General features: G+C 46.9%; 1 protein-coding gene across 10 annotated transcripts in view; it reads right to left on the reverse strand.

Annotated features, from left to right (window-relative positions):
- ARHGEF9 (Cdc42 guanine nucleotide exchange factor 9) overlaps window positions 1–16,985 on the reverse strand; it is a 213,904-nt gene that overhangs the window by 16,264 nt on the left and 180,655 nt on the right. For all 10 annotated transcript variants that reach the window (XM_054169346.1, XM_009900378.2, XM_054169345.1 and 7 more), the window contains 2 exons: window positions 7,137–7,380; window positions 6,405–6,473 (listed from right to left, as the gene is read on the reverse strand). In XM_054169346.1, coding sequence (XP_054025321.1) covers window positions 6,405–6,473; window positions 7,137–7,380 — 313 coding nt within the window. The remainder of the gene's footprint in view (window positions 1–6,404; window positions 6,474–7,136; window positions 7,381–16,985) is intronic.

A 16,985-nucleotide genomic window follows, 5' to 3' on the forward strand; every position in this document is an offset into this window, starting at 1 on the left:
TCCAGAGGTCCCTTCCACCCACTACCCTTCTATGATTCTACAACCTGAGTTCATCTCCCTCATTGCAGATCTACTTTTTATGGCCAGAACAATGGATGGCACCTGTGAGCAGGAAATATCTGCCTCTGAAGGCAGTCCAGAGCAGCTCTTGACTTCATCAGATTGTGCTTCCATACTAAGCTACCCGACTCACATTTTGTCATGCTCAAGAGGAATTTAAGCGTGTGTCAGCCACAGCTCTTTACCCAGCCAGGGATTTCACTCATGGGTCTAGCAGAGGTGGGTATTAGCAGGGATGGTTCTGCTAGGAAAACATGCCTTAGCTCTCTTCCCTATACACTAGCTCCTCTGTTTTGGAGGAAGAGGGAGGGAAGAGAGTTGACTGCAGCTTCAGAAGTACAACAAAGGAAACCAGTCATCTTTTGTCCTGGCTATTCCACAACCAACCACAGCACCCACAGATACTGAGGAAATGACCTTCTTGACTCTATCAAGTCTGTTGCTGCAACCTGATATCATTAGACAAGGCATTAAGGTAATGATTACTCATGTGAGAAGCAAAAGCTAAGTGAGGCAAGATGGAATAAATGATACTAGGGCTTTATCAGTCAAAGCCAGGTGAAAACTAATTTATCCCATCTCATGTTTACACAGCCCCCCTCTCCTCCAGCGCTCTGCATGCTGACAGCAAAGATCTTTATGTCACCTCCATTGATCAGCTCATCCATCACTGCTCTGCAACTCTGCCGCTTCTGGGTAGCAACACTGCCCCTCACCTATAAGACCTCACCAAACTGAAAGAGCAGGAGAGCCTGGGCGGACAGACTTGTTTCAGTTGGAATCTCAACATGACATTGATGTCAACATCCAGCCAACAGAAAGCCCCAGAGGTCAGTATCACATCTCACCACAAAACTCCCCTGGAGAATTTGCTCCAAAGCATGCACACATTGCTGACTCACCAGTACCATCTTTAGAGCTTTCCTAGCTGTGAGTGTATTCCTGATTTCCTTAGCTTGGACATCTGACCAGCTCTCAGATGATCCTGTTGACTCCAGCTGGGTAACAAATGCTGTGAGTGAGGAGCCATCTAACTATACATCATCATCAATGAGGCTGGTGTTTGTGGACCCAAAGCATGAAGTGCTTGAGTAAGCTGCAGACAGGCACCTGTGTTTTGGAGGTGTGGAGTGGGGTCTGTTTTCTACAAGCAATGGGCTAAGCTCGTGGTTTCTCCAAATCTGTGGGGAAATCCCACCAAAGACATGATTAACTCAATTCTTTCACCTACAGAGCTCTGAGAGAAAAGGGAAGTGACCCTGATTATCTGAAAATGCAAATGCTCCTCTTTGCTTTGATGGTTACTCTACCTGTTGCTCAAGCTCCTTCAATCCCCTGGAGGCTAAGCCTACACCTGTAAGTAGGATGGGGAAGCATGTCAGGGCCACATCAATCTCGTTAGCAATAAAACAGATGAGACAGAAGAGAACCACAGGAGGTAGCCAGAGCTGCTGCTACCTGATAAGGCCTATCCTTGCCAGCTGGATGGAGCCAGCAGGAGAATGCTAAGGTGCCATCATCTCCTTTTGCTCTGCAGGCTGGCTGGGGTAGAGTATGAAATGCAGAAGTGTGAGAAGCCAGTGAAAAGCTGTTGGGCATTTGGTCAAGGTTTTGATGACAGTTCAAGGTGAGCTCAAATGATCAGAAAGGCACAAATTAGCAGGAAAGCTCAGTGATTCAGAGGGTGCTTTACTGCAGGCCAAAGCAGTTTGTGCAGGCTAGGGACTTAACCCCTTCTGGGTTTTCATAGCTGAGTATTTCTGGGCACATTTAATGACAACATCTTTCTAAGCTCAGGGCTAGGGGTGATGGGGATGGAATGTGTTTTTCTCTGGCTAAGGGTGATTGGGATGGAATGTGTTTTTCTCCTTCCCACAAGTCCCAGGCCACTAGGCTAAGGAATTGTCTGGGCTGAGGGCATCTGCGTTGGTGAAGCTGTGGCACAGTGCAGAGGAGAATATATAGGACAGAAAGAATTGCCTAAAGGAGGCTTATAGCATGGGCCTGAAGGGCTCTCCTGGGGTGGAACACCCTCCCAACTCACACTAAGGTCGCTTCTTTAAATCAGAACAGACATTCCATTCTCCAAAACGGAGACAGTAAGTGGGAAGCAGTGCTTTAAGAATGGGGCCTCCTTACTGGGCAACGAGACCTCGAATCCCCCTGACACCCCTGGCTGACAGCTTCTGGGAATGTGAACAAAAATCTCTGCACGTGTCCTGCATGGGGACAGATGTGCACAAAGCTGGGAATAAGTGACTGAATGTTTCTGAAAGCTGCAGACACTAACCCTTGGAGGGGAGATTAAAAGTGGCCAGCAGAACAAAAGTACTTGGTGGATCAAGGCACTCAAGGAGCCTTTTGTTTTCAGATGCTTGAAATGGAGAAAGCAGCCTGGATAATCCTAAGGCGAGAAACCCACAGGAGATCCATTTCCAAAGGAATTTGAGGCTCATTTCCACTGTTTTGGTCTATAAGAAGCAGAATTCTGGAAGCACAGCTTGGTGCTGCAGTGCTGGTGCAGGCAGTGAAGGTCCTCAGTGGTACCTGAACTCATCAGCAGAGAAGCTGCACACTTGACTGGCTGATAGCTTAAAAAAGGGCTGCTGGGTTTTTTTGTTGTTTTTGTAAGTCCAGACAAATAGATCTCTCTGTTGCTTTACTATTTCTAGGAGACACCACACTGAATTCTATTCCCCATTACCACACTGACATTGGAAGAAGCTAAAGGGCAATAACCAAGAGCAAAAAATCTTGAACAATCATTGAGAAAAGAAAAAACCGACAACAAACAGTCCTTTACCTGGGGGTGAGGTGCAGAGCCAACACTCCCTGTTTCCTTTATGTCTAATGGACTTCAAGAAGCCCTGGTCTAATACCATTATGTTTTGCCCAATCCGGTAAGTAGTGCAAATCCCAATATACAGCTGAAATCTGACCTTGTGCATCATTCAATGGATTTGGAAGGAAGCCTGGCACTGCATGTGAGCATGACCTGAATGTTGGGAGGAGGTTGCTTCCAGAGGTGAGTGACTTGGGCCCCATGGGGGAAGCTGCATTTTGGGATCAAAAACTTCTCAAAGGACCAAGAGTTGTGTTCTCCTGGATAAAATTTCTATTCGTTAGAAACCCAGGTTTCCTCTTTCCTTGTCACTCTCTACAACTCCTTAAAAGGAGGGTGGAGCAAGGAACAAGTGACAGGACAAGAGGAAACAGCCTCAAGTTACATCAGGGAAGGTTAAAGGACACAAGGAACAAGTTCTTCCCCAGGTTGCCCAGTGCAGTGGTGGAGTCCCCATCCCTGGAGGGCTTTCAAAGCTGAGGAGATGTGGTGCTGAGGGACATGGTTTAGTGGTGACCTGGCAGTGCTGGGTTAGTGGTTGGACTTGATGACCTTATAGGTCTCTTCCAACCAACAAGGTTCTGTGATTCTATCATAAGGAAATTAAGGCTGAACTTCTATTGGAAAACCTGAAGATCTGAGGTTGGGATGTGGCTCCCACAGTGAATTACCACCTTCCCTTGAATTACTGCAGTGGATACAGATACATGTAGAAAGGATTGCACCTGTAAATCAGACTGTTCAACAACTCTCACTATTAAATTGACTCCTATTTGTCTCCTCCTGCTCTCTGGCTTTAATCAATCAATCACCTGCTGGAGTCCCCATTCCCTGTAAGGAATGAAAAACTCTGTAGATGTGGTGCTGAGGGACATGGTTTAGTGGTGCCCTGGCAGTGCTGGGTTAATGGTTGAACTTGATGACCTTAAAGGTCTCTTCCAACCAAAACAATTCTAAGATTCTCCTGCTGCTCCCTCATGCAGTGAGCTGTAGTTTACCCACTAGCCAGCACAGGCCAGCTCCACAGCAGTCCTTCGGGGAGGTGTGTGCCACAGCGGCGTGTGAAGCACGCAGCACTCCATACTAGCTGAGAAATGTTTTTCTGCTTCACCTCTAACAAAGCTGATTGCATATTCCATTTCACCTCCTTTGTGGCTTTCCTCTCGTCCTTAAGTATTCAATGACAGGCAAATTACCATGGCTTCCCATTCAAGAGGTGGAGGGATTGGCTGAGATGATCTAGAAACGAGTCTGTAATAGGCATCCACTGACACAGGAGCATCAGCATGTCGGGTCAGGCTGTTGAGCCATCAAGCCCTTCTGTAGCTACCAAGACCTGTCCTGCAAAGCCCATCAGTTTACATGAGTAAACACTTCAGGTGGATACTCCTTCTCCTAAAGGCTTCACTGCCACCAGCCCCAAGGGCTGCACCTCAGCCTCAGCAACACTGCCTGCCAGGACCTTTGGCAAACAAACTATTGGCAATATGTGTAAAACAGCAGGATTCGAGGAATCAGTCACTACAAGCCAGCTCTCAGAAATTTTGTCATCCCTCCCTCTTCTGAGCAATGCCACCAGCTCCCTGCTCCAGCAGCCCCATACCTGTCTTGGGGTCTTGGGCACAAGACAAACCACAGAGTTTTCAGCAAAGCGTTTAGTACTGGTACTTAATTTAATTCATCTGAGTCAGGGCTATGATTACCACAGCACAGGACAACAGAAAAAGAGCTACTAATTTAATGACCCTCTTTATTGCTTTGCAGACTTCTCACATCTTAAAACCAGTCAGCCCTCCCTTCACTTGTTGCTGGGGGTCTGCCTGAGCTTCTCTCTGACTGGAGCACTTCAGCCCGTAAACAGAACCACCAAGCTCGTCTTCCTCAAAGAAATGCTGACTGGTGGTTAGGGAACTAATTAATTTTATAGCCAAAGAAATCAGAGATACTAACCCCTCCTTTTTCATCTCCAAGAGAAAGAGAGAGAAAGAGAGAAACCAAGAGAGCAATTGCTGCATGAGAAACCAGTCTGGTTGGGCATGTTGGATTTGTCAGGATGCAAGTCCAGTGAGTTAAGTGGAAATGCTCATAGGCGTGCTCAGGCACCTTTGAGGGGTCACTTAATGACTGAACAGTACAATTATTAATTAACTAGTACCATAATTAATTAATAATTAACAGTAACAAATAATTTAAATTGGTTTTGTCATGGCCATCATGCAAGTGAGATCTTCTGATATTTGTCATCATCTCCATGGTTGGTTCCGTGCTGGGACAAGCATGCCAGTGCTGAGGGATGGGCCTGCAAAACTGAGCTCATGAGAGGGTCCACTACCACCTGACCTGCGTGGACATTGTGTATGACACACATCCCTGGGTCCTTTTTTTGGGGTGTTCAGATTCATACTCTAAGGTTAGAAAATCTGGCCAGGAGAGTTTTTAGAGAACATCTCAGTAGACAACATAGGAAGTTAGTAGAGAGGAGAAGACTAATGACAATGGAGAGACACAGCAAACCAAGGAGTTCACAGTCGGCCTAGCAAACCACTACTGGACCAGCAAAGCCAGTAGACAACAAACAGGTGAGGCAGAAAGCAAAGAGCTCTTCAACTTCTGCAAAACACAACCTAAGGCAGAGCTGGGATGGATCTGCCTGCAGCTGACTAGAGCCAAGAAATGTTGAGTCCTCTCCAGACCCAGTTAGAGGCATGGTGGTGCCATGGTACTTTGGTAACGAATCGATACGTCTACGACTTTGTGAAGCTTTGGAAAACTTGAGAAATATCCTCTCTGAATTTCCCTCTGGGGTTAGTGTTTCAAAACCTGTAGCTGCAAGAGTGATTGCCAGAGATAATTAATGCTGGCTGCTTGGCCAGCGGAGACTCTGTAATATCTCACATGGCATTTATTAGTTGGCTGTAGCCTGCCTGGGTGGGGAAATCAATCTGACATCAGGGAGATTTAATGTCTTTACTAAGATACTTTATTCCCTAGAGCTGATGCTACTGTGCTGTCCTTAAAAAAGTTACAGGTAGCCCCAGGAAACATGAGTGTCCCCTTTCCAAAAGGAGGAAAGGGGGAGATGATCCCTCACCATCTCCAGGATTTTAGCCACTTTCCCCTTCTTTGCTAATGGGAGACTTTGGGAATTAGCAGAACCCCTACACATCTCCGCACTCACTCCCATTGCAGCCTGAGATAAACGTCTGAGATACGATTTCTGCCCCCAGGGACAGCTTCTGGACATCAGACTGGAGACAACGAGATCAAATTCATCTCTGGTGCAACTCCCACTGGCTTTCAGTCACATCAGACCAGAGATTAATTTGGCCCACAGATACATTAAGAAAGATACAAAGCACAAACGGTATTTTATATTAAAAAAGAGAAGAAAGAGAAAAGGGGAGGGGGAAGTTGAAGGGGGATGCTGGTCCCTAACCCAGCAGGACTCAGCCCAGCCCGCTCCACCCTCACATCACCAGGCACAGTGCGTGTTGCCGGTTACCTTTTTGCTTACTGACTTTCTTTACTGTCATTGCCGCTTGTCGCTTTTGATTCTCTGATATTTCAAAGCCTGGAAAAGGGAACATGGCAAACACAATTCAGAAGGTTGCTTACAAAGCCTCTTTTGTCTTTTTGTTGTTTTTTTTAGGGAGGGGGACAACTATTCTGCACTCTTAAGCCCTAAGTGGCAAAGCATCTGCGCATTCAGGCGGGGATCTGAGTGGAAAGCCTTTATAACGTGACTCGTGCAGGGGCTGCATGGAAAGCAAATGAGACCCATCATCATTTATACACTCTCATGGAACTGCCCAGTGCTCCACAGCTCAGCAACAGAAGCTGAGCCTGAGCTGATGTTGGTTACAGCCATTTATAAGCTGATGCTGAAGGAAGGGCATAGCTGGTAAGTTACCGACTTCCTTGTCTTCTGACCCTTCACCAGACATGCTTAACCAGAACAGAAATGACGCAGCCAGGAGACTCTGAAATCAGATGGCCACAAAATTCCTTCTCCCACACGCCCAGGGAGGTCCAGGCTTGAAGCTATGGGCCTTTATGAAACACCAAATATACCATTAACTTAACTAGGAAAAGCCCTATTTATGACTATGAGAGCAACCAAGGACATCTGAACAAGGCTGATCTTACTACAAAAAATTAAACAGGCTTCTCCAGCAGTGGGGCTAAGTTAAGCATTGCCAACAACCACCTTTCAGATTCATTTCTTATTTCTCACCTATCTTTTCATCTTCTTTTACCATCTTCCTTTCTTCTCTGAAAGCTCTAAGCCATCGTAGCTTCTCCTCCAGTTTCTTGGCAAAGAATAAGTGCATTTCCTCAGTCTCCTTGTTATGAAGTTTGAAGGCGTTCTTCATGCTGACATTGAAGTCATCATCTCTCCCATCTTCTATATCCACCACTTCGTATTTATCCATGTCTATGCGACCCTTGTAATACAGAATATCTCTTCTTATCAGATCCTACAGAGAGAAAAGAGAGATGGGTTGGTTGTAAGATACTTAGAGAGGCTGAACACAGCAGGGAAATCATGGGAGGGCTGAAAAAAGGACACAAGGAATGGTGAAACCTGGTTAGATTCTTCAAGCCTCACCTGCTGTGAATACATTTGTGGTTGACTAAATAAATAACAAAATACACATCCCCAAGCTGCCAGATTTTGCTTATAGGCATGAAGAAACACCTTTGACTAGGTGACACTTCCACGGTTTTCCATGATGGGAAGTTCTGTTCCATAGGACAAGAAAGTGGAAAACACAGGCCACCAGCCTGCAAACAAGGCTGTGGGGAAGCATAATCTTGAGCAGTGAGATTGGGCATGTATGGAAAAGCAGACTGGGCAGTGCAGGTCTCAGCTTGCCAAACACGTTCTCAGAGTCCAGTGAGATGGCCTCTGACCCTTCTCCTTGGAGCCCATTTCCCATTCATACACAACTCAGTGGTCAGAAAATCAGCCAGATTCTCAGTTCAAAGAACTCCCAACCTGTCTCTGCCCCATTACACCCTGGCTTTAACCTTGAGCCAGATTATTTTTTACCTTTTTCTCTCCTTGATCTCTATAACCTTTACAGCCAAACCTGCTCCTCCACATCTCCTCTCTAAGTTGATCAGATGTCAAGGGGCCACAGGTGGAGGGAGAGGATTCTGCCCCTCTGCTCTGCTGAGACCCCACCTGCAGTGCTGGGGCCAGCTCTGGAGTCCTCACCACTGCAGAGTCACGGAAATGTTGGAATACTGGCAGAGAAGGCCACAGCAATGACGGGAGGGCTGGAAACTCTCTGCTGTGAGGCCAGGCTGAGAGTTGGGGTTGTTCAGCCTGCAGAAGAGAAGGCTCCAGGAAGACCTTCTGGTGGCCGTATAAGAATTCAAGGGGCTGTCAGAATGATGGGGAAGGATTCTTTATCAGGGAGTGTTGTGACAGAGCAAAGGGTGACAGTTTAAACTAAAAGAGGGAGATTCATACTGGAGAGAAGGGAGAAATTTTCTATGCTGATGGTGGTGAGAATCTGGCCCAGGTTGCCCAGAGGTGTTAGATGCCCCATCCCTGGACCCATTGCAGGTCAGGTTGGTTGGGGCTCAGAGCAGCCTGCTCTAGTTGCAGATGTTCCTGTGGACTAGGTGACCTTTAAAGATCCCTTCCCACCCAAACCAGTCTGTGGTTCTATGACTTTATGAGTGTTGCCCTGTGTTTTTTAGCAACAGCTCATTTCTCTAGATAGGGAGAAGTAAAATAATCCTCATTATGAATTTTTCAGAGCTCATGAGACCACCCACAGCTCCGGGGCTGTTTGACATGCCTGGCTGAGCTCTGCTCCGTGTCAGCAGCAGCCGTGCTACGTCCTAGCTATCGCCATCCCTCCTGCCAAACCAGAGATGTGTCACATTCACAACAGCAGGAGACAGTGGTAGGTGGAGGTGGCACTAAAATCAAGTCTTTTGAAATGTATTGTGGGAGCTGCTCAATCACAGATGTGAAATTGTGGATGCTGATAAACTGTAGTAAAAACCAGGTAACTTCTTGGCTTCCTCCTGACCCTCTTTATACTTCTTTGGGCTTTGCCCACCAAATTCTGCACTGCCTTTACAGACTGAGAGTTGGGGCTGTTCAGTCTGGAGAAAAGAAGGCCCTGAGGTGACCTTATTGTGGCCTTCCAGTATCTGAAGGGGGCCTACAAGAAGGCTAGGGAGTGACTTCTCAGAATATCAGGTAGTGATAGGACTAGGGGGAATGGAATGAAGCTGGAGGTGGAGATTCAGACTGGATGTGAGGAGGAAGTTTTCTCCATGAGAGTGGTGAAGCCCTGGAATGGGTTGTCCAGAGAGGTGGTTGAGGCCCCATCCCTGGAGGTGTTTAAGACCAGGCTGGATGAGGCTCTGGACAGCCTGATCTAGTGTGGGGTGTCCCTGCCCATGGCAGGGGGGTTGGAACTAGATGATCCTTGTGGTCCCTTCCAACCCTGACTGATTCTATGATTCACTCCAGATTTATACTGGTGTAAGAGGAGCACTGGCCCAACATCTCCTGGCTTTATAGGGACAGATAACAAAAAAATCATCAGAAAGCAGAAAGAGAATTATCTAACCATGACAACACAAGGGGGTTCAAGTCACAAGACACAAATATTAAAACAGCTAAATTCAGCCACACACCATCAAGATCTCCTCCTTCTCCCCACTCTCAAAAGCCAATATTTAGGTGTCTTAAATAAACTGACCTTAAATACTTTTTGGTTTTTGAGAGTGCCCTAAAGATAAATGCTATGGCAAGGGATTCATTTAAGGAGAAAACTAAAATCAATGTCCAGCATTTATTTACTCAACTTAGATTTAGTAGTGAGGGCTTTTCAAAGATAAGCAGTAGGTATTACTTTAAACAAATCATTAATCTTGGCAAAGAAATTGCACATCATCATTACTATTCTTTTTGTTAGCAAACATGCCAATGGATCTGCCAGACAGTATTAACTGTCAGCAGACAGGGCAGTTTCCAGGACCTCAGCACCTTTAAAACCTGCCTCCTTCCTCTGGGACGATCTAGTAGGGGAGGAAAATCCAGTAGCTAATGTATTGTGCAAATATAGAATCACAGAATTGTTTTGGTTGATCATCCAGTACAACCATCAATCAACACCATCAATCAACACCATCAAGGACATTAAACCATGTCCCCAAAGGCCTTGTCCACACATTTCTTGAACACCTCCAGGGATGCTGACTCTACCACCTCCCTGGGCAGCCTGTTCCAGTGCCTGACAAGTCTTGCAGGAAAGAAATTGTTCCTAATATCCAACCTACATCTCTAGGATGCAGGCTTTGAGTAGTGCTGTTGTCCAAAACACAACAAAAGGATTGAGTTGAATATGCAATAGAAAATCTTTTCTGCTTTGTCTTTTCTTGGAAAATTGCCTTTTTCCTCTCCCTCTGCACCCAGCAAAGTGCTGGGAAAAGGCTGTGAGTATCTCACTAAACTGGTTCAATTAAATCAATACTCTGCTCTGTGCTTAAATGTGAGCCTTGGTCTAGCTCTTAAAAACAGCATTTATCTTCTCCACGTTCTGCAAAACACTTGATAACAAATCTCACAGGAAACATGGATGTGCTCCTTAAATTAGCTGTACCAGAGCCCATTCTTCCCACTGCTGAGGAAGACTGTGGTGGGAGACGTGGAGCAAACTACAGCTCCCTGAAAGGAGGCTGAAGCCACTTGGGAGTTGGCCTCTTCTCCCAGGGAACAAGTAATAAGACAAGAAGAAATGGCCACAAGTTGCACCAGGGTATGTTTAGATTTGACATGATCTCTGAGGTATTTTCCAACCTTACTGATTCTGTGATTAAGAACTATTTCTTTTCTGAAACAGGGAATAGTCTGCCCAGGGAGGTGGTGGAGTCACCAGCCCTGGAGGTAGACCTTTGGGACATGGTAGTGCTGGGTTGACAGTCAGACTTGGTGATCTTACAGGACTTTTCCAACTGTAATGGTTCTCTGATTCTCTATGCAATATCCACCCTTATGTGGAGGTTTGGTCATAAAAGGTATTTATTACCAGAATAAATAATCACCATTCTCCTCTCACCCAGCTGTGTGCATTAGCTTTTTCCTTACGCATACCAACACATATTGGGTTGGGCTTGATGACCTTTAAAAGGTCCCTTCCAACTCAAACTGGTTTGATTCTATGATTCCACAAAAGGAGGACCATTTCCCACTCACCGACCATAAACTCCAGTACTGGTAACACGAGTTACCAGGAAGTTCAGACCATGTAGTGGATTAATACCAGTAACTGGATAATGTCATAGATCACAGAGCATAGAACCATTAACATCACTTGATCATCAAGTCCAACCATCAACCCAACATCACCATCCCCAGAGTGCCATGTCCACATAGTTTTTGAGCACCTCCTGGGATGGTGACTCCACCACTTCCCTGAGCACTCTGTTCCAATGCCTGAACGGAAGGGGCTGGGCACTGCTTACCATGATTTCCCCTTCCTGCTTCTCCTTTCTTCCCTTTTTTTGCCAACACTCAATAAAAGGATATTATTTCCCAAATGACTAAATTTTAACAGCCAGAGTATGGGAAGCACAATAATTATTTGATCTATTTTATGACAGATGTTCCTACAGCTCTTAAAGAAGAGCATACATCACTTAGCTCCTTAGTGATGTAAGCCCCTTCCAATGCACCTGGCTTACGCTGCAGCTGGTTTCTGTGGTATTTAGGAATTCATCTGATCTAAAGGAGAGACCAGACCTGTTTTAAGGAGCATTTTAGGCACCTGGACAAGAGAATAAAGACTTAGGGAATGTGCAGGCAATGAGAGCAACGCTGCATTGCCTGATTTCTGCCAGATGCAGACAGAAAGCCTGCAGCAGTGCTGAGAAATGAACCTTGTTCTCCACACCATCTCTGTCAGCACAGGAATATCGTCCCTTCCTTCCAGCACGTAAGCTAAAATGGAACACGCACACACGAGATAAAGGAAAGCAGATAAGTGGCTGAGGATGGCAGTGGATGGTCTGAACAGACTGGTGTAAGCACTGCATGTCAAGAAGGACAAAGCAGATAAGGACAAAATGGAGATTTATCAGCTCTGCGTTGGCAGCTCTACATCAGCCAGCACCGTGTGCTCCCAACCCAGAGCCAGCTCTCTCCTGGGCTGATCCCCAGCAGCTTGGGCAGCAGGTGGAAGGAGGGGATCCTGCCCCTCTGCTCTGCTGAGACCCCTCCTGCAGTGCTGGGGCCAGCTCTGGAGTCCTGAGCACAGCAGAGACATGGAGCTGTTGGAGCAGGGCCAGAGGAGGCCACAGCAATGATGGGAGAGCTGGAAGCCCTCTGCTGTGAGACCAGGCTGAGACAGTTGGGATTCTTCAACCTGGAGAACAGAAGGCTCCAGGGGGACCTTCTGGTGGTCTTTCAAGACTTAAAGAGACCAATCAGAAAGATGGGGAGGGATTCTTTGGCAGGGATGGCTGTGACAGGACAAGGGGTGATGGCTTCAATGGAGAGAGAGAGATTCAGACTGGAGAGAAGGAAGAAATGTTTTATGCTGGTGGTGGTAACCTGTCCAAGGTTGCCCAGAGAGCTGTTAAGATGTCCCATCCCTGGAACCATTGCAGGTGATGTTGTTTGGGGCTCTGAGCTACCTGCTCTAGTTGCAGATGTCCTTGCTGACTGCAGGGTGCTTTGAAGGTCCCTTTAACCCAAAACTTTCTATGATAAGCAGCCACACTGTTGAGAGAAGCTCAGGCTTAGGGGAGGGCAGAAATGGCAGCTGGGACGGGCTGCTCTTGTTACTCCTGATTATCCCAGCGTTAACATAGGAGAGAATTGGGAAGAAATCATTAAACTATAGAATTTACTTCATTTATATGCTCATTAAGTAGCAGAATATTCTATATCATCCTGTCCCTGGTTTAGCCAGGACTAGCTGGTTCACACTGTCCATTTCTGAATGTCATAAAAAATTACTTTCCATAGTTAAATCAGGGAAGAGCAAGAAAATACAGAACTACACACACACAACACTGAAAAAAAAAGACTCTCAAAAAGCTGATTAGTAGGGAAAGGACAAAAAACTGGAGTTGTTTAATCTAGAAGAGGACATAAATAAAAAGGAATGGGCTGTTGGCATGCCAATATGTGAAAGCTGCTTCCCCTCTAAGGAGGCTGCTGATTGTGGCTTGGATTAATATACCACAAGGGAGAAGAGGATTAGATCCTGGGAACAAAGTCCTTCTAGCTCAAAAAATACCTGAATGCTGGAACAGACCAAATAGGGAAGGTTTGGGACAGCATTCCAAGGAGAGTCTCACAAATAAGGTTAGGCAAACATCCATCAGAGATGCTTTGAGGATACTTAATCCTGGGAAGGGAACATCTCATCTCCTGGGGTGCTGCCCAGCTCTGGGTTTTGATGATGTCTAAGAGAAAGGCAATAGATCTCCTTCTCTGAAGACTTTCGAAACCTGCCTGGGTTCCTGGGCAACTTGCCCTCGGTGAACCTGCTTTGGCAGGGGTGGGTTGCATCAAATGAGCTCCAGAGGTCCTTTCCAACCTTCACCATGTGGGATTCTGTGGTTCTGAGACAGAGTAGTAAAGGGACTGAGAGCAGGCAGGATCAGCACAAACTTCAGGACTTCTTAAACTAGAGCAGGGTAGACATAGGCTGAACGTTAGGAGGAAGTTCTTCACAGTGAGAGTGGTGAAACACTGGACCAGGTTCCCAGGGATGTGGTTAAGGCCCCATCCCTGGAGACATTGAAGGTCAGACTTGCCCTGAGCAACCTGATCTAGTTGGAGACATCCCTGGTGACTGCAGGGGGGCTGGACAAGATGATCTTTGAGGGTTCCTTCCAACCCAGTGCCTCCTGTGATTCTGCAGGGGCGGGGTTGGAGAAGCCCCAAGGCACCAAATGGGACAAGCAAAGCACGAGGAGCAGGACAGAAACCTGCAGCCTCTGCAGAGAACATCCAGCTTGCACTGCATGGCTCTTAAGGAAATTGATGCATCTAGGTCATTTGCACTTATTTTTCTAAATATGATCTTTTTTTACCCTACAGCTTCTCTGGTTTCCTTTTCTTTCCCTGGCTGAGGTTAATTAAGCTCTTCTGAGTAACGCTCTGCAGTCTGTTCACGTAATATGTACTAAGGAAGAGATGGAGCCAAAAAAAGTCCCACTTGATGGGAGCACAAAACCAAGTTTTGACATGTTACGTAAACCCACCACAGCTCTGCTCTCTGCCTTTGCTTTGTTGGAGGTTTACAGCTGAAGTGCTTGTGCCTGAGGTAGTGGTTGCACTCAAGGGGATGTGCTTTCCTCTGTGACCTGCTCAGGTTGTCTTCTCCTGCTCACCCTGACTTAAACATCCCCGTTTTACTGTCCCCTCTCTGGAGAGGTGACTTTAGCTGTGCTTGAAAGAAAGAAAAAAAACCTCTCTTTGGTGATGATCACTAAGTGTACCCAGGTGGCCAAGAAGGCCACCAGCATCCAATTTCTTCCCCAAAAAGGGTTAGAATAGAATAGAATAAACCAGGTTGGAAGAGACCTTCAAGATCATTGCATCCAACTCATCAACCAATCCAACCCACCTAAACAACTAACCCATGGCACCAAGCACCCCATCAAGTCTCCTCCTGAAAACCACCAATGACAGTGACTCCACCACCTCCCCAGGCAACCCATTCCAATGGGCAATCACTCTCTCTGTATAGAACTTTTTCCTCACATCCAACCTAAACCTCCCCTGGTGCAGCCTGAGACTGTGTCCTCTTGTTCTGGTGCTGGCTGCCTGTGAGAAGAGACCAGCATCCGCCTGTCTACAACCTCCCTTCAGGTAGTTGTAGAGAGTGATAAGGTCACCCCTGAGTCTCCTTCTCTCCAGGCTAAGCAACCCCAGCTCCCTCAGTCTTTCCTCATAGGGCTTGTGTTGTCAAGCCCTGGAGCAGGCTGCCCAGAGAGGTTGTGAATCCTCCTTCTCTGGAGACTTTTAAGACCCATCTGGCTGTGTTCTTTTGTGACCTGCCCTGCTTTGGCAGGGGGATTGGACACGATGATCTCTGGAGGTCCCTTCCAACCCCCTACCATTGTATGATGCAATGGCCTGGTAAATGCCCCAGGCTCCTGTTAGCTTTGCATGGAGCCAGCTTCATGCATTTCGGAAACTACTCCTATTGATTTCTTACTGGGAGGGTGCAAGGATGGATGGGGAGGTCTCCAGTGAGGGCTGTGTGCCCTGTGAGGAGAGGCTGAAAGCCCTGGGGCTTTTTAGTCTGGAGAGGAGAAGACTAAGAGGGGATTTAATAAATGTTTATCAATATCTGAGGGCTGGGGGTTGAGGGGGAGGGGACAGGCTCTGCTCGGTTGCACCCTGTGACAGGACAAGGGGCAATGGATATAAACTACAGCACAGGAGGTTCCACCTCAGCATGAGGAGGAACTTCTTCACTGTGAGGGTCACAGAGCACTGGAACAGGTTCCCCAGAAAGGTTGTGGAGTCTCCTTCTCTGGAGACTTTCAAGACCCATCTGGATGTGTTCCTGCGTGACCTGTGCTGGATTCTATGGTCCTGCTCTGGCAGGGGAGTTGGACTTGATGATCTCTGGAGGTCCCTTCCAACTCCTAACATCCTGTGATCCTATGATTTTAGGACAGCCCACTTTCCCCAGGCGCTGTGGCTTACTCTGTGCTAGGTCACACTCCACTTCTCATGAGTAAAACAGATCATCTGTAAAATACAAGGGGAGGAAGAGCCATTTCCAGCCATGACTCACTGGATCCCTCCTATGAGCTGACAACACACAAGATGCACACAGAACAACCTCTAACAAGTTTCTCATTGCAGATGTAGGTTATTGGTTCTCCTGGTTCTCAAACTCCTGCATGGCAGAGGAGTTTCAAAATGACTTGGGAAGGTATCATTCACTCCCTGTCAGGTGTTCTGACCCCAGCTCCTGAGGCTGGCAGGGACTGGCCATGAGCCTTTGGGTATAAAGCAATGCCTCCCCCAGTCCTTCCCCATCCCTGTAATGGGATAACAACATTTGCTTATTTTAAAGTGCAACTGGGAGCTGTAAATAAGTAATCACTGAAAGACTCATTGAAAACCTTTGATGGTGGATCTTTAGCAGCTCAAAGCCTTGGAAAGAGCTTCACATTACACAGGCTTTGGGATTTGGAAGCTGGCAAGGGAAGGGAGGCAGAGAGGAGGCTCTGCAGGTGACAGCCAGCACTGTGCAGATCCCTCTGTCCCTGCTGTGAGGCCTGAGGGACATGAAATCATAGACTCGTTTGAGGGGGAAGGGACCTTTAAAGCTCATCTAGTCAAAACCCCCTGCAGTCAGCAGAGACCTCTGCAACTAGAGCAGGTTGCTCAGAGCCCCAAACAACCTGACCTGCAGTGGTTCCAGGGATGGGGCAGCTACCACCTCTCTGGGCAACCTGGCCTAGGCTCTCACCACCCTCAGTGTCAAACATTTCTTCCTTCTTTCTAGTCTAAGTCTCCTTCTTTTAGTTTAAACCATCACCCCTTGTCCTACCACAACAGAGTGGCTCTTCTGCTGAGGATCATCTGTCCCCACCACAGCTTTACAGATCATCCCAGTGAAGATCTTCTGAGATACTTTACTCTTGCACTAAGCATGGATGACTACAGTGCAAAGAAATAGAATGGTTTTCTCCTCTCACTCCTCCCTACCTGAAATCATAGAACCATGGAATGGTTTGGGTGGGAAGGGATCTTTAAAGACCATCTGGTCCAACTTCCCTGCAGTCAGCAGGGATATCTGCAACTAGAGCCAGGTTCCTGAGATCATGGCTTGAAGTGTGTTGCAGTGAAGCAACAATCCTTAGCAGCAGTTGTGAGGCTGCAAGACCAAGAGCATTACACTAAGAACAGAGAGATAAAGCAAACCAGTAGATGATGGAGAGTGAATAGTTGATACTGAAACTGGCACAAGGACCAAACTAGGGTCCACAACAGCTGCACAGCCCACAATGTGGAAAAGGAAGAGGTCTGGGAAAGGCTGAGTGAGTTGTCCTCTGGGCTATAATGTGTGTCTCA

This window comes from Dryobates pubescens, chromosome 18 (assembly GCF_014839835.1).
Source record: "Dryobates pubescens isolate bDryPub1 chromosome 18, bDryPub1.pri, whole genome shotgun sequence".
NCBI classification, from domain to species: Eukaryota; Metazoa; Chordata; class Aves; order Piciformes; family Picidae; genus Dryobates; species Dryobates pubescens.